The 22,663-nt window shown below is 40.0% G+C and overlaps 1 protein-coding gene across 1 annotated transcript in view; it reads left to right on the forward strand.

Moving 5' to 3' along the window:
- Window positions 1–344: 344 nt before the first annotated feature.
- RIC3 (RIC3 acetylcholine receptor chaperone) overlaps window positions 345–22,663 on the forward strand; it is a 28,593-nt gene continuing 6,274 nt past the window's right edge. Inside the window, exons 1-4 of the mRNA XM_056851677.1 lie at window positions 345–495; window positions 12,775–13,013; window positions 13,709–13,787; window positions 18,482–18,575. Of these exons, the coding sequence (XP_056707655.1) occupies window positions 345–495; window positions 12,775–13,013; window positions 13,709–13,787; window positions 18,482–18,575 (563 nt within the window). The remainder of the gene's footprint in view (window positions 496–12,774; window positions 13,014–13,708; window positions 13,788–18,481; window positions 18,576–22,663) is intronic.

Here is a 22,663-nt window from a genome sequence, read left to right on the forward strand (position 1 = left end):
AAATATTTAGAAAAAATATATATTCTTGTTAGTCTTTAAGGTGCTACTGGACTCTTGCCCTTTTCTACACACGCACACACACAAAGAGGGACAAATCCAAGGCAAAACCTCCCGCGCATAAGTGGCCTTGGTTGCGCTAGCCAAAGAGCTGGCAACGCCTTCGTCTACAGCAAAGCGCATGCGCCTGACGAGGAGCCTCTGTCCCCATTCCCCTTCCCCTCCCGGGGCTGCCGCGTAGGCTTCCCAAACATTCCATTTAATCAACGGCAGGATGTGACGTTCCAGACTGGACGGATTGCTTCCGGCGGAGGGCCTCCGCCGGCTGAGCCCCTCGCGCGCTCGCCATGGCGCACGCGACGCTGCGCAAGGTGGCGGCCGCCTCGTGCCTGGCGCTGTGCGTCTCGCTGCTGCTGCCCAAGCTCTTCGTCCCGCGGGGCTGGTCCGGGCAGCAGGAGCCGGGCGCCGCCCCGCCCACGCCGGCCGCCGTGCCCGAGGGTAAGAGGCCGCCCTTCGCGCCGCGGGCAGCCGAGCCGCCCTCCGACCCCCTCCTCCGCCCTTGAGGCTTCCCTTCGCCGGGGGAAGCGGGTCGGTGACGCTTCGTGGTGCGCCGGCAGGGGTCGGTTTCCCCGCCCGGGTTCAAACGCCAGGGGTGCTTTGCGGCTGCCGCTGTAACCTGTGGCAACTTGCGCTGCAAGCCCGTTAGCAAAAGTCTACACCATTTGTCGAAGGCTTTCACGGTCAGAGTTCATTGGTTCTCGTAGGTTATCCGGGCTGTGTAACAGTGGTCTTGGTATTTTCTTTCCTGACGTTTCACCAGCAGCTGTGGCAGGCCTCTTCAGAGGAGTAACACTGAAGGACAGTGTCTCTCAGTGTCAAGTGTGTAGGAAGAGTAACATATAGTCAGAAAGAGGTTGGGTTTGAGCTGAGTACTGTCCTGCAAAAAGTATCAAAGGTAATGTGCTAATCATTGTCCTGCAAAAAGTATCAAAGGTAATGTGCTATGGGGAATGGGGACAGAGGGTCCTCGTCAGGCGCATGCGCTTTGCTGTAGACGAAGGCGTTGCCAGTTCTTTGGCTAGTGCAACCAAGGCCACTTATGCGCGGGAGGTTTTGCCTTGGATTTGCCACTCTGTGTGTGTGTGTGTGTGTGTGGAAAAGGGCAAGAGTCCAGTAGCACCTTAAAGACTAACAAGAATATTTTTTCCCCTAAATATTTTATTTACTAAAAAAATAAATCATTGTCCTGTAAGTATCACGATAATGTGCTAATGAGGGTGTGGTATGTTAATATGGAACCATTGTGTCCTGAAGTGATCTGTTAATGTGTCATTAGCACATTATCTTGATACTTACAGGACAATGGTTAGCACATTACCTTTGTTACTTTTTGCAGGACAATGATTCGGCTCAAACCCAACCCCTTTCTGACTATATATTACTCTTCCTACACACTTGACGCTGCGAGACACTGTCCTTCAGTGTTACTCCTCTGAAGATGCCTGCCACAGCTGCTGGCGAAACGTCAGGAAAGAAAATACCAAGACCACGGTTACACAGCCCGGATAACCTACGAAAACCAATCCACACCATTTATTTGTAGATGGAAGAGGGAGAAGGGGAAGTCATTTTATTGTCAAACAAATGATGTTACTTGTTTTTTTTTATCGTTATTGTTTTTAGTGTTGGATATTGTTTTTCTGTTGATATGTTAGAAGAAAATAAAATTTATTAAAAAAAAACAAAAAAACTTGCGCTGCAAGAAGTCTCCTAGCCCTTAAATGCGGCAAAATTCTCTTTGCTTTACTTATGGTATTCTTATCAACCATTTATGCATGGAGGTTTATTGTTGAGTTTTGAGAATATGGATGGGGGGGAAAGTGCTATAACATGTGGAAACTTGTGCTGCAAGAAGTCTCCTAGCCCTTAAATGCAGCAAAATTCCCTTTGCTTTACTTATGGTATTCTTATCAGCCATTTATGCATGGGAGGTTTATTGTTGAGTTTTGAGAATATGGATGGGGGGAAAGTGCTATAACCTGTGGTATTCTTATCGGCCATTTATGCATGGGAGGTTTTGCCTGGGATTTGCCGCTCTATTTTTTTTTAAAAAAAAATTTATTTTCTTCATTTAACATATCAACAGAAATGGTATCCAATACTAAAAAATAATAGTAATAATAAAAAGAAAAACAAGTAGTATCACTAATTTAACAATAAAATGACTTCCCCCTCTTCCATCTAAAAATGAATTGTATAAACTTTTGCTAACTGAGCTAATCCCAATATTATTTCAATTAACCTGTTCTTATCTTATCTAACATTGTTAAATCAAAACCTAATATAAAATTAATACAAAATATAAAGTATAAATAAGGGATTAGATGGATTTGCCGCTCTATTGATGCACTTTCCCCCCATCCGAATTCTCAAAACTCTGCATGGGGGCTTATTGTGAGTTTTGAGAATATGGATGGGGGAAAAGTGCTATAACCTGTGGAAACTTGTGCTGTAAGAAGTCTCCTATCCCTTAAATGCTGCAAAATTCTCTTAGCTGTACTTAGGGTGTTTATATACTTGTGGCTGTGTTAAGTGCCGTCAAGTCGCTTCCGACTCATGGGGACCCTATGAATCAATGGCTGTTACCACACTAGGTATTCCCAGCAATGTATCAAGAATTTGGAAATGTTACAAAAAACATCGCTTTAAAGGGGTTTTGGGATACTACAGCTAAAAAATAGTTGGAAGACGTCTTCACAGCTAAAGGGGCCAAAGTGCCAACAGTATTTTTTATAACAGTTTCAAACTCTTAATACATCGGTGGGAATACATAGAAAGTGTGAACAGTATTTTTTATAACATTTCCAAACTCTTAATACATCGCTGGGAATACCTAGTGCGGTAACAGCCAATGTCCTCCAAAATGTCCTATCTTTGACAGCCTTGCTCAGATCTTGCAAACAGGGCTGTGGCCTCCTTTATGGAGTCCATCCATCTCTTGTTGGGTCTTCCTCTTTTCCTGCGGCCCTCCTCTTTTCCTAGCGTGACTGTCTTTTCCAGTGACTCTTGTCTTCTCATAATGTGACCAAAATACGATAGCTTCAGTTTAGTCATTTTAGCTTCTAGGGTCAGTTCATATACTATTGTACGCACGCTATACATCTTCTGGTACCTTAAAAGCGAACACATGTACGCTTGCATGAGTGTTTGGAAATGAGTTTGCTAGTTTTTGCCTTTGTGTGTGTGTTTGCTGTTGTGCCACTAAGCATTCTTACCTCTAATATTTACAGTGCGGCACAGGGGTATATGTTGGGTGTTGACTGGGCTGATCTGGATTGCCGATCAGCTAGGTTTTTAGACCTAGAGATATCTGTAACTTTGGGGCTGTTATTGGTTCTGATTTTGAAAAGACACTGTTAAGTTTTGAAAGATTTTCCATTCTTTGTATAAATTAACTTCTGAGACGGGCTGGGTTAGGGTTGGGGTACTTTGGTGAATATTAAAAATCATCTTGTAATTTTTCACATTAGTTTCTGCAATCTTCTGTGTGTCCCCACTTTGCTTGCATGCCTGAACATCAAGTATGAGGATTAAAGTATAACCCTAAGTAAGAGTTATTGCAATCTTAATCCCCTGAAATCACTGAGTTTAGACTGGAGCAACTCTCATAGGCCATTTATGCATGGATTTGCTGCTCTCTAGATGCACGTTTTTCCCATCCGAATTCTCAAAACTCAACAATAAGCCCCCATGCAGAGTTTTGAGAATTTGATTGGGGAAAATGTGCATCTAGAGAGCAGCAAACCCAAGGCAAAACCTCCCATGCATAAATGACCATAGGATTACAGCGTTAATGTCCTACAGTTATATCTGCTCTGACTCTTGTGTGTGTGTAAAGTGCCGTCAAGTCGCAGCCGACTTATGGCAACCCCCTTTTGGGGGTTTTCATGGCAAGAGACTAACCGAGGTGGTTTGCCAGTGCCTTCCTCTGCTCAGCAACCCTGGTGTTCCTTGGTGGTCTCCCATCCAAATACTAACCAGGGCTGACCCTGCTTAGCTTCTGAGAATCTGACGAGATCAGGCTAGCCTGGGCCATCCAGGTCAGGGCCTGACTCTCTTATCACCACTAAAAGGGTGAATGTCAGTAGCAGTTTGGTTTAACTGAGATGCTACTGTACTTCTTTTGTAAGAATAAGGCTGTTACCACACTAGGTATTCCCAGTGAGTTTGGAAATGTTATAAAAAACATCGCTTTAAAAGGGTTTTTGGATGCCACAGCTAAAAAATGGTTGGAAGACGTCTTCACAGCTAAAGGGGCCAAACAAAGTGCGAACGGTATTTTTTATAACAATTCAAACTCTTAATACATCGGTGGGAATACATAGAAAATGCGAACAGTATTTTTTATAACATTTTCAGACTCTTAATACATCGCTGGGAATACCTAGTGCGGTAACAGCCTAAGTCCTGTGGCTAATGTACTTCTTGATTTAATTCCTTTGGTTCCCTAACACTTAACATGATCTTGTTTTATTTATCCTTCGACATCTGTAAATTGCAGGATTTCACGTTTCTATGTCAGTTGCCCTTTTCTTGTTTTAATATCGTATTGCTACTGTCATCAAATACCATTATATTTATTTTATATCACTATCTTTACTTTGTTTCTTTTCAACCTCCATGTTCAGAGGCAGTCAGCCTCTGAATCCCAGTTCCAGGAGGCGACATCAGGGAAAGCCTTGTCCTCTATGCCCTGATGTTGTTCCTCCAGAGGAACTGGTTGGCCACTGTGTGAGACAGGATGCTGGACTAGATGGGCCACTTGGGTCTGATCCAGCAGGGCTCTTCTTATGTTCAATTTGTTTTAAATTTTGGTATTTCATTTAGTATTTCTTACGTTTGGTAATGATAAGTTATCGAGTGAAGCCCTGAAGCATCACAGTTGCTTTGTTGTAATTGTGTTCATTTTTATGTTATTTAAACTTCCCATGTTAATGGTTGTTTTGTTTATCCTTCATTGCTTTGGATATTTTATACCAAATAAACAACAGTTCAAATTACTTTTATTGCGCCTGCTTCATGTGTTGTTTTTTTTAACATGCAGCCAGTTTTCATCAGCTTTTGTGTCAGTCATCTCAATGTCACCATTGTCCATCGTTTTAGTCTTTCCACTAATGGATGTCTGTTAATTGTACAGAACAATGAAGAATTTATTGTGTATAGCCAGCACCGTCATTATGGTTGATATGCATTTAAGTGTTTCTGCCACTATTTTTCTCTTCCCCACTTGCAGTTCATCCTAGTCCCTCAAACACAGCCAAATTTATTGTGTATAGCCAGCACCGTCATTATGGTTGATATGCATTTAAGTGTTTCTGCCACTTTTTTTCTCTTCCCCACTTGCAGTTCATCCTAGTCCCTCAAACACAGCCATATATTTTGGGTACAAAGTGCTTGCAGTCCTTGCTTCATTACTTATTCATTTAGTCTTTTAAACAGTGTCGCTTGAATTGCAGTGTTTGTCTGTAACGGTAGAAAAGAGAAAGAGTCCAGTAGCACCTTAAAGACTAATAAAATTAGAAGTGACTTGTGTAACTCATGAAAGCTCATACCCTACCAGAATTTTTTTTTTTTTTTTAGTTTTTAAGGTGCTGCTGGGCTCTTGCTCTTTGCTATTGCATTGCAGTGACAGACAGAGAGTGGTAGAGTGGGATTTTGGATTTAGATCATTCCTGGCAGCTGCAGAATTTACTATGGAAAGTACCTTTACTTCAAGTATACCTGCATATTCCTTGCATCTTTAAATTAGCACAAGAATTATGCTTTTTCCCAGTAAGTTGCAGCAGGGATTTGACTAGGCAGTTGGCGCACACACAAATGAAAAGCAGAGGGGGTTTGCCTGTTTGGATCCTTTGCTTCCTGGCTAAATCTTGCTCTGAACACCACAATATCTGGCTGTCAAATTTCGGATCAATTGTTCCTCCATTGCAGCAGCACCCTAAACAGATTTAGAGCATTCTAAGTTCATTGAAAGGAGCCCCGTGGTGCAGAGTGGTAAGCTGCAGTACTGCAGTCCAAGCTCATGACCTGAGTTCGATCCCAACGGGAGTCAGTTTCAGGTAGCCGGCTCAAGGTTGACTCAGCCTTTTACCCTTCCGAGGTCAGTAAAATGAGCACCCAGCTTGCTGGGGGTAAAGGGAAGATGACTGGAGAAGGCACTGGCAAACCACCCCACAAACAAAGTCTGCCTAGTAAACGTCGGGATGTGATGTCACCCCATGGGTCAGGAATGACCTGGTGCTTGCACAGGGGACCTTTACCTTTTTTAACTTAAGTTCATTGAAGTCAGTGGACTCAGAAGGCTATTTTTAGGATGTCACTGTGGGAGGGGCAATGAACTGGCCACACCCTGTGTCATTTACTGTAATTGTTGAGTACCGTCATCTTTTCATGGGGAGGGGCCGTGGCTCAGTGGTAGAGCATCTGCTTGGCATGCAGAAGGTTCCAGGTTCAATCCCTGGCATCTCCAATTAAAAAGACTAGGAGGTAGGTGATATGAAAGACCTCTTCCTGAGACCATGGAGAGCTGCTGCCGGTCTGAGTAGACAATACTGACTTTGATGGGCCAAGGGTCTGATTCAGTATAAGGCAGCTTCATGTGTTTATGTGTTCCAGGATACATAGTTTGGGAGGGGGCTTGTTACAATAACCTCCATCAGCAGTGGATATGTTTTGTATGATAAGTCTCTGCTGTCCTTTGCAGATTTCAAAAGTATCAGAATTAACTGCTGTTCAGTAGTCAACAGGAGGGGAATGAGTGGGAGGGCTCGGGGTTGTTTTTAGCAGTACAGTTACATGAACAGATTTTGCATGTAACATGAAAGTGTTCTTGTAGTGTAGGTAATAATTTAGGTGGGATTAAAGCTCGATGAATCCCTGGAGGCAGATAACAGTTTTTAAATGTAAGATATCGGAAGGTGATGGTGCCATTGCTGGATGTGTTGAATACACATAACTACTTTTTGTCCTCCTAGAATTCAGGTCAGACAGGTAGGTTTGGAAGGTTTTTAAAGGCCTATAAAATGTATTTAACCAAAGGTGATAAGACCGAACCAGTGTGTAGCCCTTGAGTAACAGAGGTTCCATACCACCTTAAGCTCTAAAAATTAATCAGTCTCCAGCCTTAGATCTGTTTTGGGAATACTCATGTAAGTTGTGGTACTGAAAAAAGTGCTTAGTGCTAGACAGCACCTGATGGGGCCCATATTAACAGCATGTTGCCATGGGTTTTTTTTTGTGTCCTTTATCAATGTTCAGTAAAACTGATTTCACAATTAAAAAGCAACAGAAGGCCTGTGTTCCACGTAGTGAGTGGAGCAAAAAGTCAGTGCGATGAACTACGAAGACCCTTAAACATAAGTACTGTATGGAAAATCCTTCCCAGGGGTGAGAATGTACTAAGAGCAACCTGCCTTCTTACCTAACGTGCTGCACTTTAAAGTGAACTTGGACAGTAACAGCGAATTCCCAGTTGCACCCATGTTCTGAATCAAATCTGCTCTAGAGCAGCACTGTATTGGTGGTAGGTTCAGACTGCGTAAAAAGTGCCCTTACACCAAGGGCTTGCCTGAAAGGTGATGGTGAAAAGTTCCAGTGAGACCTGATGCAAACAGAGCCTGTGTTACCTGCTGCACAAGACCAAGGTGGGTGCAACACTTCCTTGGCAGAATAAATAGCAAAATTCAAGATATTTGATGTGTAGGCAGTACCTGGATCTGCTCTCCTTTACCCCTCCCTTGCCCTTTGTGTACCTTGTGTTCTTCCACTTAGGCCTGCCTTGTCCATCTTTTCCTGCTAAGCCTAGTAGTATTAGTGCAGCCATCCCTTGCCTGCTTTACTAAAGCTTCAGACTTGGCATGGTGATGTTTTATCCCTGTCCATGACACTGGGGAAATATATCCTACAATTGATAAGCATTTGCAATGCTGAGTTGTGGGGAAACTGTCCCTCTCTTTTATATATTTTAGTGTTTTTGATTGTTCGTAGCCTTGGGGGCCCTACATCGTGTGGAAAGGCTGAATAAAACATTTTAAATAAATGAAAAGGTCTGTGTTTTCCTTAGATATTACTCCATGAATAAAGAAACTGTGCAGCAGAGGATGGGGAGGTTTACATGGTGGAAAGTAACCCTGGAGTCACTAGAGCCATGTTCTATAGCACTGTTCCCCAAAATTAGGTACCGGTATTTGTTAATATATCCAGGATTTTGTGTAGTGAAAATGACTGAAGTTTTTCCATGGTTAGGCTATCAGTGGTGTAAATTGACTTATGGTTTTCAATAAAACATATCAGGTTGATACTCATTCTTGTTTGAACTTTAACCTCTTAAAACCAGACTGATTTTCCAATCTGGTCTGTGCATTTGAAAGACAACATACAGCCATTCCCCCTTTGTGGTAAGCAGAGTATTCCAGTATTCAGTATTCCAGTATTGCTCATGGTTTTCTGAGAGCTGTTTTATACTCTCCTAGTCTGTAGTGTTAAACTCACCTAGAACAGATTTTTAAAAATCTGCAGCATCAGTCAGAAGCCCTGCTGGGCAAAAGCCTCATCTGGCCCAGCCTGCTTTCTGAAAACACTTGATGAGCTCCAGAAAAGAAGTTGGTGAATACTACATTGGGAACCCCTTATCAAAGAATACCTTTAAAAAATCATGTTACAAATGCTCCTGGACTTTTGGCTTTATAGGGGATCACACATTTCAATGCTCTCTGTCAAGCTCATGAAAAGGTAGCGCTCAGGTAGAAGGATAAGCTCAGACCATGAAATCCTAGTTTATCATAGAATGGAGGGTTGTTGTTGTTTTTAATCGTGATCCTCCTCATTCACTTTGAAACACTAAAATCCAGAAAGGCCCTGCTACAGGCTATATCCTTAGGCATGTACAGGTTTTAAGAAAGATCCAGCCTAATGTAATTATTATAATTAAAATATTTTCAAAATAAGTAGGTGTTCTTAAGGAGGGCAAGTGAAAACACCTTCTCGAAAGCAATGATTTCTTCAGTGACTGGATTTCAACTTGTCCACAGTCATCCACCTGTTGGGTGATGATGGCTTTTTGTTTTAAAAGATGAGAGATGTTCACAGGAGGCTTCAATAAATAACTTTGCTTTAAACATTCTGCCCATCTATTGTACTTTGTTTCTTTTCTCTTGTAAATGACATTTTTACGAACCTTTTTTTTTAAATATATATATTTTAATGCTTTTATTGTATTTATGTAGGAAACAAAAGGGGGAAAGAGAAAATTCACTTCCGTCTGCAATAGACAGTGTTCGCTTTGGTCGATTTTATACATTCATAAAACAATTTTTTTGCTTGTTACAGTTAATTTGATGTACTAATTTCTATCCTAGTCTCATTCAGTTAAAAGATTATTAAAAAATCGAATAAATGAATTGAATATATTCTTAAGCATGAAAGACAGCCGCTAACGTAAAAAAGAATAGCACTATAAATAATGAGAATTGCTCATTGTTTAAGTGAATCAGATATAATCGTAAATATGGAAAACATCTACTCATATGGAAAGGAATAAAGCTGAGTCTAAATATTTAGAGATATATAAGTATACCATGGTAGCCATTTCTCATGAAATTGTTCTGCAGATTGCTTATCAGCTGAGTTCATCAAATAAGTCATTTTAGTAATGTTTGCATATTCTGACATCTTTTCTTTCCATTCATCAACTTCTGGTAAGGTCGTTTGTCTCCATCTCCTTGCAAGCACCACTCTCGCTGACGTTGTAGCATATTTAAACAAGTCTTTGAGTCTTACTGGTAAATCTGATGGTGTTATACTTAGTAGAAAATTTTTACAAACCTAACATATATCTCCCCTCTTGTTCATCCCCTCTTGTTGCTTAATCCTCACCTAAAACGATGCGGTGCATTTGTTGCCTCAGCTGCCATTTGTTATGTTTCTCTTACAACATTATTGGGACTCCCTATTAAATAAGGTATTATTTCTTGTCTGGTGCATTTTGATAATTCAGTAAAATAGATTTCAGGCGGTTTTAATGAACAATTTGTGCAAGGAATGATCGAGAACTATTTTGGGATCAAAACAGCACCTGCGTTTTTGAAGACACGAAACTACATCAGACTGCAAAGAAGAATGGCATGAGGGCAATCCTATTTTATAAATAGACTACCTGATTGCCTAATTAATTTATTTTTAAACACAGAAATAATTTATTACCAAGTCAAGGTGAAAGCCTTCCCAAGCCCACAGGCATACTAACTTCTATGGTATGTTTTTTAAAAGGCCCTGTGACCTTTAAATGAACGTCATATCCAAACTGCTTGGTGCCTTGCCTCTCCTTAGACTCCTGCCAGCTAGCATCATTTTTGGTGTGCTCAGCTCTGTTGAGTAGGCCACAGTGCTGCAGGTTCTTTTCAGAGTCCTAATAAGAACAAGACCATTATGAATCAAACGGGTTTATTAAGCTCAATAGCAAACTACGCTCACAGCAGCAGATGATCAAGCAAAAGCAAACAAAATCACATTATGGGAAACGGTGGACACTTCGCAGTGAAGAACAAGTATGGTCTTCTCAGGGATGGCAAAGAGAAAGCTAGCACCCATAGCCATGCCTGTTGTTGAAGAATCTCAAAATGAATTTGGTTTTTTGGGATGACTTTCTCTCTGGGCTTCTCTCTATGGCTCGTTTGGAGCTTCCATAGGCTAGGTGGTTCTTTTAGCGAACACTTTTAAAAATTATTTCAACTGTTCTTTCAATATATGTTCAGGTGACATCTTTCCAAGAGGAGCATACTTTCACATGCACGTGTGAAACAAAGGCTTAAGCTAGATTTTAGCACTCCCTAGCCATTTCTGTCTCATCTTCCTCCAGGCTCTCTTTGCATGTTGCTTCAAGCAGCATTTCTATTCTAAATTCCATGGGCTATACTCCCAAATTTCTATGCATCCACAGAAGAGACCCTCATTGACACCTTGGCCAGTTTAACCACACATTTCTTCTCTTTCATCTCACTTTCAGATACTTACCTGAAGGTCTTTCAGTGACTAGTTCTATCTAGTTCTTAACCACAACTTATAAATCACCTTTATAACACATAGGCCTCTTTGCAGCTGGAAACCCTCCTTTTGCTCAGCTGCTGCCTCGACCTTTGAATTTCTTTGCTAAGTTCTGACTTTGGTCAGGGGCCCTTGAACTCCTAAAGATTCATTACAACTATATCTTCATGAATGTATACAAGTACTTAGCCATCAAATTAAGAATGTCTGAAATGTTGATCCCGTATTGGGTGCTGATTTCTTCTATAGTCTTCAACTACATATCATTTAGTCCCATCAGAATATCAATCTATTTCCGACTTCCACAGAGAAGCTGCGTCTCCCAGATTCTCTCCTATTACACGAATATATGTATCACACGTTGTGGTTGGATAAGCTATTTGTTCTATGATGCACATCATCTTGAACAGCCTTTTCCTTCTCCAAGAAATTGTACCATTTTTATGCTTCTCTGAGAAATTCTTGATCAAGTTATATTTTCCCCTAAAAACTGCCACAAACCAATTTCTTTCATAAAGTTCTTTTGGGTAAGGGCTTATTCACATATGACTAAATTCTGACACTGGACAGAATATGTTTCTGCACAATAATTAATGTATCAACATTACCATGTATATTATCATTCCCTAAGTTGGTTTACACTGTATATATGTGTCCTGGGAAGATTGGCCCTTTCTTTCCAGAATGTGTACAATGGAATGGCAAGTTTATTCAGGTAGTTTTAAATAAAATGCCACTAATATATGAGAAATTCTTATAATTCTTTTGTGGTTACCTATAATTGTAAAATAGAGATAATACCTCAAAAATTAAATGTGTTGTTGGTTGTATCTGTTCAATGTACTGACACACCTATATAAAAAGAGCAATAATATTAGAACATTACAAAAAAGTCATAATTCTTGTAATTCTGAGAGTGGCTGTAAATGATGACTGTAAATTCTGAGAGTGGCTGTAAATGATGGTTTGGGTGCTATGTCTCTGTGCTGATGTCTCTGTAAAAGGCAATGGTTACAGTAATCTACAATTTGTGTTTGAGAGCCAAAGAAGTGATGTGTACACACAAAGCAGAACTCTGCCCAGCCGAAAGGTTCCCTGTATTTGCCAACGAAGTTTACACTGCCAAAGAAACAGGTTGTTTAATTAATTTTAAAAGACTTATGTTTGGAAACTGCAGAGTTCCATAACATCAAATGAAACTCCTGCTATGTTTATGGTTCTTCTTCCACTGATGCTGATGTCTGTAGATTCTTGCCTGCATTACCTGTCAATTGTTTCCTTTTCTGTTTACTTAGACAAGAAAGGTGTGTTTATTATTTCAGTTGGCAATGTTTTTCTAACCAAATAGTTGACACCGTTGGTAACCTCCTGTCATTTTAAGGGTTTCCCGCATACATTCAGACATCTAATGCTAGTTCTGGTAGATTTATGCCATTCAATCTTATGATGATTGTCTCACAGTAAGCGTGTCAGGTGTTCTTCCCATTGATGGATAATGGAAGCTCACTGCACGTGACAAGTTTCAAACTGTTAGCACTTTGTGTAATTATTATAATCAACAAGTAAAAAACATAATTATGTGAACATCTTATTAAGATTGATTTTCACATACTAGGGAAAAAATTGCAAGTTTAGAGATACTTGTTTCAGAATAGATCTTTTAATCTTGATTTTTAGGAAAGACAAGTCGGCTTTCACCAACAATGCAGCATCCAGTGTCTCCAGAGACCAGGCCGCCAGCTACCCATTTTCCAAGGTCCCACCTTGTGGAAGCAGTTGCCAAGGCAAAGGGAGGTGGAGGAGGCAATGGTGGAGGTGGTGGAGGAGGAGGTGGCACTGGAAGAGGTCTTGTGGGACAGGTCATCCCAATATATGGATTTGGGATCCTTTTATACATACTCTACATTCTTTTTAAGGTAAGCGCACACACTTTAGCATGACAATCACAGCTGCGTCAAGGTGATCTCTTGAAAATGTTTTAAAATTAAGAACTAGCGTCACATAAATCATTATGCTAAAGGTAATATTTGTTATTATATTTACTGTTTATTTCCATCTGATTGAAACCGGGACAGAATTAAATGATTGGGCACCAGATTTGTATTTTCTTTTTGCTATAGCAGGTGTTGTAGCCGTAGGTCGTGGAACAAAACATGATACTGAGCTTAAATGGGTACCACTGAGCCTTTGTTTACATGGAAGGCACTCAGCTGTGTGGCAGATTCTGATTCTATGAGTTGAAACTTTGAATGGCAAGGAAATCTTTTGTTGTTGTTGCTACACAAAAGAAAGCTAATGAGCCAGAAGAAAGATATTTCACAAGCTGTACTCGTCTTAAAGTGGGTATTCTGCTTCAGCAAAAATAGGAACAATACCATGGGTGGGGGGGGAAAGCCTAGATTCTATATAGTGTTATTTGTACAGAGCAAATCTTGACAGATTTTTGTTACTTGCCCTTCAGTTGTTTCTATAAAGCTAGGTTAATAGTTTTCCACAACTGGTGAAGTTTTTCAAGCTTTGTTTAGCTTGTTTAGCTTTCTCTCTCACTCTTGATGCCGTTTCGAGACACTTTTCCATGATTGCCACAATTGTAATCATTTTCAATTAACAGCTTTCTTCTAAGGGGAAAACCGTGACAGCTGAACGGAAATGCCCTCCTTCAGCACCTGGCAACATGAACAGAAAGATCAGTAAGTATGATTTCCCAGCTTGTGTTTGGCCTGAGCTAAGACATTGGATTTGGGAAATGTGGCACTTTCTAATGCTTTACCCTCAGCCCTTGTGGAAGGCAGATGCCGTCGTGTCCGGCTTTCTCAACAACTCTATCCATGTAAAACTGGGAAAGTAGAGTCCACCGAACATGGCCTGCTGTACTGCCCATTTTATAATGATATTCAACATCAGTATATAGCTCCAGCTTTGTCAACCATACCTGGAAGATCTGAGCAATTCTATGGCTCCTTTCTTCTTGCTGATTCTTCCCAGGAGATAACTGATGAAGTTGCTAAATTTTGCCTATGGGCATGCAGGATATGAAAGTGGTTGACGCTGTTACCGCACTTGTATTCCCACCGATGTATTAAGAGTTTGAAAACGTTATAAAAAATACTGTTCGCATTTTGTTTGGCCCCTTTAGCTGTGAAGATGTCTTCCAACCATTTATAAGCCGTGGTATCCAAAAACCCTTTTAAAGCGATGTTTTTTACAATGTTTTCAAACTCTTAATACATCGCTGGGAATACAAAGTGCGGTAACCCCCATCGTCTTAGCAACTCTGCCTGATTGATGGGGGAGGGCTATATTCTTCTCTATTTCCTTCTCGATTTTATGTTTATTGTTTTATATTTGCCATATTATACATGTTTAATTTTATTTTAGTTTAACCATTTGTTAATTTTCTGGAGCTTATTTTGTGTTGAAATAAATGATGATGATTATGATTAGGGAATAAATCTTGGAATTGTAGTCAGTCATCGTCATAGCGTCCTTTATTGGCATAAAATCACACTGTACATACGGTAGCATGTAAAAATATAAATATTTGAAATATAACCTTACAAAATGGTTAAAAGACACTTGCATAAGATAGTGTTGTGAGCTAACACATCCGTCTATTTAAATAATTTGTGGCGTTCTATAGCAATCTTTAAAAATTGTGCTGCCTTCTCCAGAACATAGGGTGAACAATTATTCAAAAGAAAGGAAGCATTACTGGAATCGGAGGCATTCAGACTACATGTATGCAAAGGGCTTAGTAGTTCATTACGAATGTCTGAATAGAAACTCCAATAAAATAAAACATGGACAAATGTTTCAACACACTTACTGCCACAAGGACAAAGTCTGTCTGTCTGAGGGATTTTGCTAAATCTTCCATCAAGTAATCTTGAATTGTAATAGATGAGACAGTTTGATTTAGATGATGATGATAGCTTATTTACAACACACACAAATATAATACTATGTGTGTCTCACTGTGTGTGTCAAGTGCCATCAAGCTGCAGCTGATTTATGGTGACCCCGGCATGGGGCTCTCAAGGCAAGCGAGAAGCAGAGGTTGTTTGCCATTGCCTTCTTCTGCAGAGTCTTCCTTGGAAGTCTCCCTTCCAAGTACTGCTCCTGGTTAGCTTCCGAGATCTGATGAGATGGGGCTATACCGTGCTGCTTTCCCTCCCATATAATACTATAAAAGGTAAAGGTCCCCTGTGCAAGCACCGGGTCATTCCTGACCCATGGGGTGACGTCACATCCCGACGTTTCCAAGGCAGACTTTGTTTGCGGGGTGGTTTGCCAGTGCCTTCCCCAGCCATCTTCCCTTTACCCCCAGCAAGCTGGGTACTCATTTGACCGACCTCGGAAGGATGGAAGGCTGAGTCAACCTTGAGCCGGCTACCTGAAACCGACTTCCATCGGGATCGAACTCAGGTCGTGAGCAGAGCTTTTGACTGCAGTACTGCAGCTTAACATTCTGCGCCACGGGACTCCTATATAATACTATACATGTGATAAAATCAAGCAGCAAAAATACATGCCAGTCAGAAGGATGGTTATTCTAATATAACCTAAACACAAAATGCAGTCATCAGATAGTAAAATACATGGAGTTGAAGTGAAAGATGTGAATATAGTTTGCCCTTGACATCACTGAATGGTCTGGGCTAATTCACAGTACTTACGTTGCATTAAGATGTGGTACCGAATGTTTTACATGCACAATAGAATCATGGGAATCTTCACAGAATCAGGTTCCAGTTGGCAAAATACTGAGGGCAAAAGTTGCCTTTTTTCGAAACATAATTGTGTGTTGCCAATGCTTTCATTCCTGCATGTGTTCTAACTAGTCGTTGCCTTGCTCCCAAGAAAAGGTAAATTGGAGACTGGTCTCTAATTGGTCACCTCATCCCTAGGTGAAGGTTTTTTGAGCAGAGGTCTAATAATTGCCTCCTTCAAAGGCCTAGGGAGAACCCCCTCAGTCAGGGAGGAGTTGATGATTTTCACTAATGGCTCCCAATACCTTTTCCTGGCAAGATTTTAAAAACCATGATGGCATGGGACCAGAGCACAAGTGGTGGCCCTTAAAGTCCCAAGGACCCTGTCAGCATCCATAGGCAGGATTGATCTGAAAATATCCATTACAAAAGAACAAGCTGGTGCTTCTGACACCTCAAGTACCAGATCTGCCCTCAACCTGGCCTCCAAATTGGAACAGTTGAAAGAAATTGGGTCAGCAAAGAATCTTGCAAAAATATCACAGCAGGAGGCCAAATTTTCATCACCCAAAGGCTTGGACTTAGGTGCTATCAAGTCATGAACCACTTTGAACAATTGACCTGGACGAGATTCTGCTGATGCAATGGTGATAAAGAAGAAAGTCTTCTTCATTGCCACCGCTACCACATAGGCCTGCAAATGGGCTTTTTGATGTGTTCTATTTAATTCATCCCAAGTCTTCCACCAATATCACTCTAGTTGTCTTCCAGTCTGCTTCATGTCCCTCATCTCCCTGGTAAACCAAGGAGCTGGGGGCCTCACAGACCAAGGAAGAGGGTGCCAAGGAGCAACTCTGTTTATAGCTCCAGTCAGCTCATTATTCCTTGCAGCTACAAGAGCCTCCACAGAGTCACTGGGAAGGCTCTCAAAATCCTACAGACCCGTCTGAAAACTAGCAGGATCCTTTAATCTCTAACCATCCAAATTGGTTCACTACTCCAGTAGGGAGGAGTTAGAAGGTTCAGCAGTGCCTTCAGAAGATAGTGATCCAACCACAACAAGGGACAGACCTCCAGCCCCTTAATCAGATCACTGGCAAGCTGGTTCAGAAAAGAAGGCTCCGTGTACGTCCTTTTCACATGTAATCCTGCCCATTACAAAGACAGACACATGGTTGTCATGGCAGCAATGAAGCCCTGAGCTTTTCTTGATAAGGCAGCCTTGGCATGTATGTTGAAATCCCCAAGGACAATCATCCTCGGGGTTCTCAGCACCAAGTCCAACACCACCTCCGTCAGCTCTGCTTCTGACACCTCAAGTACCAGATCTGCCCTCAGTTTGGCTTCCAAATTGGAACAGGTCTTGCTGGTAAGATATGCAGATGGTACACCAGCAGGATCCCTGATGTTTCCCTGGTGCCCAATACAAGGCACATACAATCAAAGACAGCCTCTGTGGGCACCAGGTCCCCAGTGATGGAAAAATGTTAACGGAAAAGAAATGCTACCCCATCCTGTCCTCCCGTTTGAGGTTGGTTAAGGACTTTATACCCAGCCGGTGTGAGCTGTGTCAGAGTGATCACGTCAAAGTCATCCAGCCAGGTGACAGTCAAGCAAGTCAGGTCAGATATTGTTTAGATCTTATTTTTCATAGACCTGGCATTGCCTGCTATAACAACATCCTGCATTGCTACTCCATATCAGATGACACCCAGGCTGTCCCCATAGCAGGTACCAACATTCGGGATTGGGTATTTAAATGTGATGCTGCAATCAATCTCCCAGTCCAAATTCTCACCATGGTTTAAACAGTTTAAAAGGGATCATGTCAGAGCTTCATACCTGGTCAGTATTCCCTTCCATAACCACAGAATAGCTTTTACCTCCCTCTGGTTTCAAACATGCCAACGGCTTGGATAGCTGGACGTTACTCCCGAACACCATGGGCCTCTCGCCTATGTATTTGTGGGGCCGCTCCAGAGGACCTAACTCATTACACCTTATTCTTTCCTCTTTATACAGAGCCCAGACTTAAATTCCTTGGAGTGATTCTAAAGGGCCTAAATCTTTCTCCAGACCCAGAGAAGCTGTTTTTTCTCCCATCAAGACACCAATCCTGATGTTTCCTACAAAGTGTCACTCTTTGCTTTAGCAGCTAAGAAAATCCAAGCTAAAGCTGTTTCTAATCAGGGATCTTAACATATTTAAATATTAGTTTCTTGTGGGTCAGCCTGATTTAAAGTTATTTTATGATAATGTTTTGTATGGTGGATTGTGATGGCCCTCGGCCACAGACTTATCACTATCACTAAGGTTGAAGTGGAGCCACCTAACAAAGCCTCCCCATCTACATTTTGAGGGATGGAGATTAAACATGCATCGAGCACCATTACATTTCATTGCATGTCTTCCTACACTAACACTCCTTCCATTGGCATATCTTCCCAGCCTTTGCACTACCTATGAGCATTTGGGTGCATTCTGGGTTTTCCCCCTAGCCTAAAGGAAATATTTTTCCCCTTTCAGTTTGGGAAAAATTATTTCCATTTTTCCCCTTAGCTAGCAAAAGGGCTTGTGAGGTTCCACTTTGATTAGTATGCATTCACTTACTTCTGATGGTATAGCATTAACATTTGGAGCTACTGATGCTGTTTGGGACCATATTTGTGTTGCAGCTGACTATGAGCTAGCCCAACTCCAAGATAAGCTGAGAGAGACTGAAGAAGCTATGGAAAAAATAATCAATAGAGTGGGACCCAACTGTGAAAGGTATGTATTTAAATCAGAAGGTGAATCCCTTTTGCATTGACAAAAGTAAGCAAAGCAACGTTTTCAAAGGAGAAAAAAATGCCTTTACATTCACAAAATATAAATCCCTTGAAGATATCAAACAGTAACTTTATTTATTTATATTTGGGAGCAACTCTGTCATCTCTGACCCTGCTTTTTTATTTTGCCTTTTCCATATCTGTGTTTAAATGAAAATATTCAATTCCAGTTTACGTAAAGGGAAAGCATACGCATGCTTTTTAAAAGGGTGTAGCTACTAGTTTGTAGGTCTGCAGTCTTGTTGATACAGAAATCAGAGGAAAAAAGATTGCCATATGTTTAGCATTAATAGATTAATACCCTTTTAAAGTTCTGTAAAATATTCTGTACATAAATTCAAAAGAAAACCTTATATTTATATTTCACAGTATTTTATTTACAGTAAATGGCACGTGCAATAAACAGAGAATCTGCTAAGTATAATGAACTATGCTGGTTTTACTCTAAGTGGCTCATTGAAGAAACTGGGCTACAAATATTTTAAATAAAATAAAAACATTTTTGAAATACATATATCCCAGCTTATGAAAGTACAAATAACTGAGAATTTTTTTGCATACCATATAACTAAACCACTTGTGTGTGCTTTGTTTGTCTGATTCATATGAAATATTTATCAATACAATTCAGTTTCAATTTCAAATACCTTTATTGGCATAGTACAATTTGCAGTATATAAAAGGATAAAAGTTAAAGTAAAATAAAATTAATATAAATCATTCCTTAATGTTGTGATTCTACTTTCGACTAGATTCCCATTGGTTGACTGCTATCATCAGAAATTTTGCCACGTTTTTGGTTATCTCAGGATGCTTATCAGCTAATAGTTTGTGAAGTGTTTTCGTGTTATTTGAGGAGAAGTTCGAAACTATAGGTTTTATGAGGTTTCCTCTTGGGGAATCATAAAGATGGCAGTCCAAAAGAATATGAGACAGGGAGTCAGGACATCCTACGCCACATCTGCAGACTCTTTCTGCGTAAGATGTTTTCAGCAATCTGCCACAGAGGAACGCCGAAGGCAATTATCAATACAGAAAGAATTTCAGGTGTTCTTTCTCCCATATTCTGATGAGCACAACCTATTTTCTGACCTTTAAAGTAATGTTTATTAGTATGTCCTACCTTTCACTTATATTTGTATCTAAATTAGAGGCAAAGAGTGTTTGTTTGTTTGTTAAAGATATTTATATTCCCACCTTTCTCCCAGGCACTCTAGGACCCAAGGTAGGTAACAACAGTATATAAAAAACCCAACTAAAATAAATATTAAAACAACATATAAAAACACATCAAAAACCTAACTAAAAATGTTCCACTGGCAGGGAATTCCCCCTCTGCTCAGGCTGCCCCAAGAGTCTCCAGAATAATTCTCTCTTACAGCCCTTCTGGAAAACCCAGAAGGGTAAGAGCCCCACTGATCTGGGAGGCTGTTTCACAGGCTTGGGGCAGCCACCGACAAAGTCCAAGCCTGGACCACATCAGAACGTGCCCTAGACAATGGAGTACTGGTAACAGACTGTGCTGGGAAGTGGCCATACAGGAACAGGTCAGGAGAGATTCCTTCAAGTATGTGTGCTTCAGGTCAGGGTGAATGCCAAAATTGGACCCAGAAACTGGCAGCCAGTGAAGAGACCTCAGAATGGGAGTGACACAGTCTCATCCATCTATCCCATTATGTTTTGCACCAGCTGCAGCTTCCAGATCATCCCATGTAGAGCATATTAACAGTGATCTAGCCTTGAGGTTACTGAAGTGTGGATCAGTGAGCAAATAGGGAGCCAGTTTCCTAGCTACAATTACTGTAAAAAGCATTTTTTTAATGTAATGGAACCTGTTTCTTCAACAGGAGACCAAGCGCTTGCGAGTCTCCCAAGCTTTTAATGGTCTTTCAGTGAAAGCTGCGCACCATCAGTGGGAGGAGGAACAATCCCTTTGAGCCAATGGTCCTTCCAGCCAGCATCACCTCTGCCTTATCTAAGTTCAGTTTTATTTTGCTCTCCTTCAGCCATTTGACCACTTCATTCAGACATTGGACCAGGACAGAGATAGCATCAGTCCATGGCTTATTCAGGAATAGAGGAAAGTTCCTACTGCCTTTAAAATTTCATATTTCTCTGAAAACCTAGGACTTTTCTAAGGTTGTAGAAAGATCTGTGTTGTCTGCGCATGGCCCCAATCTCTGGATCTTTGAACATGCTAATAAGCCAGGTAAAATGTTAGCTTGGCAACTCAAGCATAAAGAGAAAAAAGTACCAATAATCCAAATTAAAAGGAAAGGTAAGATAACACGAAAAAGGTGAGATAATAGAAACATTTGTGGAATATTATACAAATTTATATAGAAAGAATCCAGTTTTAGAGAAAGATATGGAATCATATCTTACTAAATTTGATTGGGAAAAAATAACCCAAGAAAACAAAGAATTACTGGATTCTCCAATAACTAGAGTAGAACTAGAAGAGGTAATAAGTAAAAGTAAACTAAATAAATCACCAGGACCAGATGGATTTACCGCATTTTACTATAAAGTATTTAAAGACCAGCTAATCCCTTATCTATTAGATGTGATGAACTTATGTTTGATAAATGGCATTATTCCTCAAACATGGAAACAAGCAAATATATCATTAATACCTAAGGTGAACTCGGATATATCGGAAGTCAAAAATTACAGACCGATTTCACTATTAAATAATGATTACAAACTATTTGTTGCAATTTTAGCTATGAGATTGAAAAGGGTATTAAATCAAAAAATACATGAAGATCAAGCAGGGTTTCTGCCAGGGAGATTAATTAGTCAGAATGTAAGGGTGGTAATAGATTTTTTTTTAAGAATATGCGGAACAAGATACAACTCCGATAGCTTTGATATTTTTAGATGCGGAAAAAGCATTTGACAACGTGAATTGGCAGTTTATGATTAAAATATTAGAATTTATGGATTTTGGTGAGATTTTAGGACTGCCATTAAAAGTATATATACTCATCAAACCGCTAATTTGCTGATAAACGGAATGTTATCACCGAAGATTGAGATTCAAAGGGGAACAAGACAAGGATGTCCTCTTTCCCCTTTGCTGTTTATTTTGGTATTAGAATTGTTATTGAAAAATTTAAGACAAAACGATGAAGTTGTTGGAGTAAGAATTGGGAGAAATCAATATAAAGTTAAAGCATACGCAGATGACTTAATATGTTTTTTGATTGAACCGATTGAGCAAATCGATAGTTGGAATAAAATTTTGGAGGTTTATAGACAGCTTTCAGGTTTTAAAGTTAATAAAAATAAAACTAAGATATTGGTTAAAAATATGACTCTTTCACAACAGCAAATACTGACTAAAAAGACAGGATTTAGCATTGAACATAAAGTCAAATATTTAAGTATATGGATATTAAATAATAATCTTAATTTATTTCAAAATAATTATGTAACTCAATGGCAACAGATAGCAAAAGATTTAAAAAGTTGGGGAAAAATACCATTATCATTGTGGGGATGAATTTCAGTAATTAAAATGATGTTAATACCTAAAATGCTTTTTTTGTTTCAAAACCTACCAATAGTGAAAGGCGCACAGATATTTAAAAACTGGAAGAAAGATATTTTAAGTTTTCTCTGGGGTAAAGAAAGACACAGGATAGCATATAATAATTTAGTGGAATTGAAAGAAACAGGAGGGTTGGGATTACCAGATTTGAGAATGTACTATCAAGCAGCTTGCTTCACCTGGATAAAAAATTGGATTCTATTAGAGAATCCGAAATTATTGGAATTAGAGGGATTTAATTTACGATTTGGGTGGCATGCATATTTATGGTACGAAAAGGAGAAAGTAAATAAAGATTTTAATTCCCATATTATTAGGAAAAGTTTGTTGCAAATATGGAACAAATATAAAGGTTTCCTGGAAAATAAAACTCCCGGTTGGATTAATCCCATAGAAGCCTATATGAGAAGGGGTGTACATCTAAATCTGGATAGCACTATATATAGAGAATTGATAGAACATAGAGATGGAAT

Source organism: Euleptes europaea, chromosome 6 (assembly GCF_029931775.1).
Source record: "Euleptes europaea isolate rEulEur1 chromosome 6, rEulEur1.hap1, whole genome shotgun sequence".
NCBI lineage: Eukaryota > Metazoa > Chordata > Lepidosauria > Squamata > Sphaerodactylidae > Euleptes > Euleptes europaea.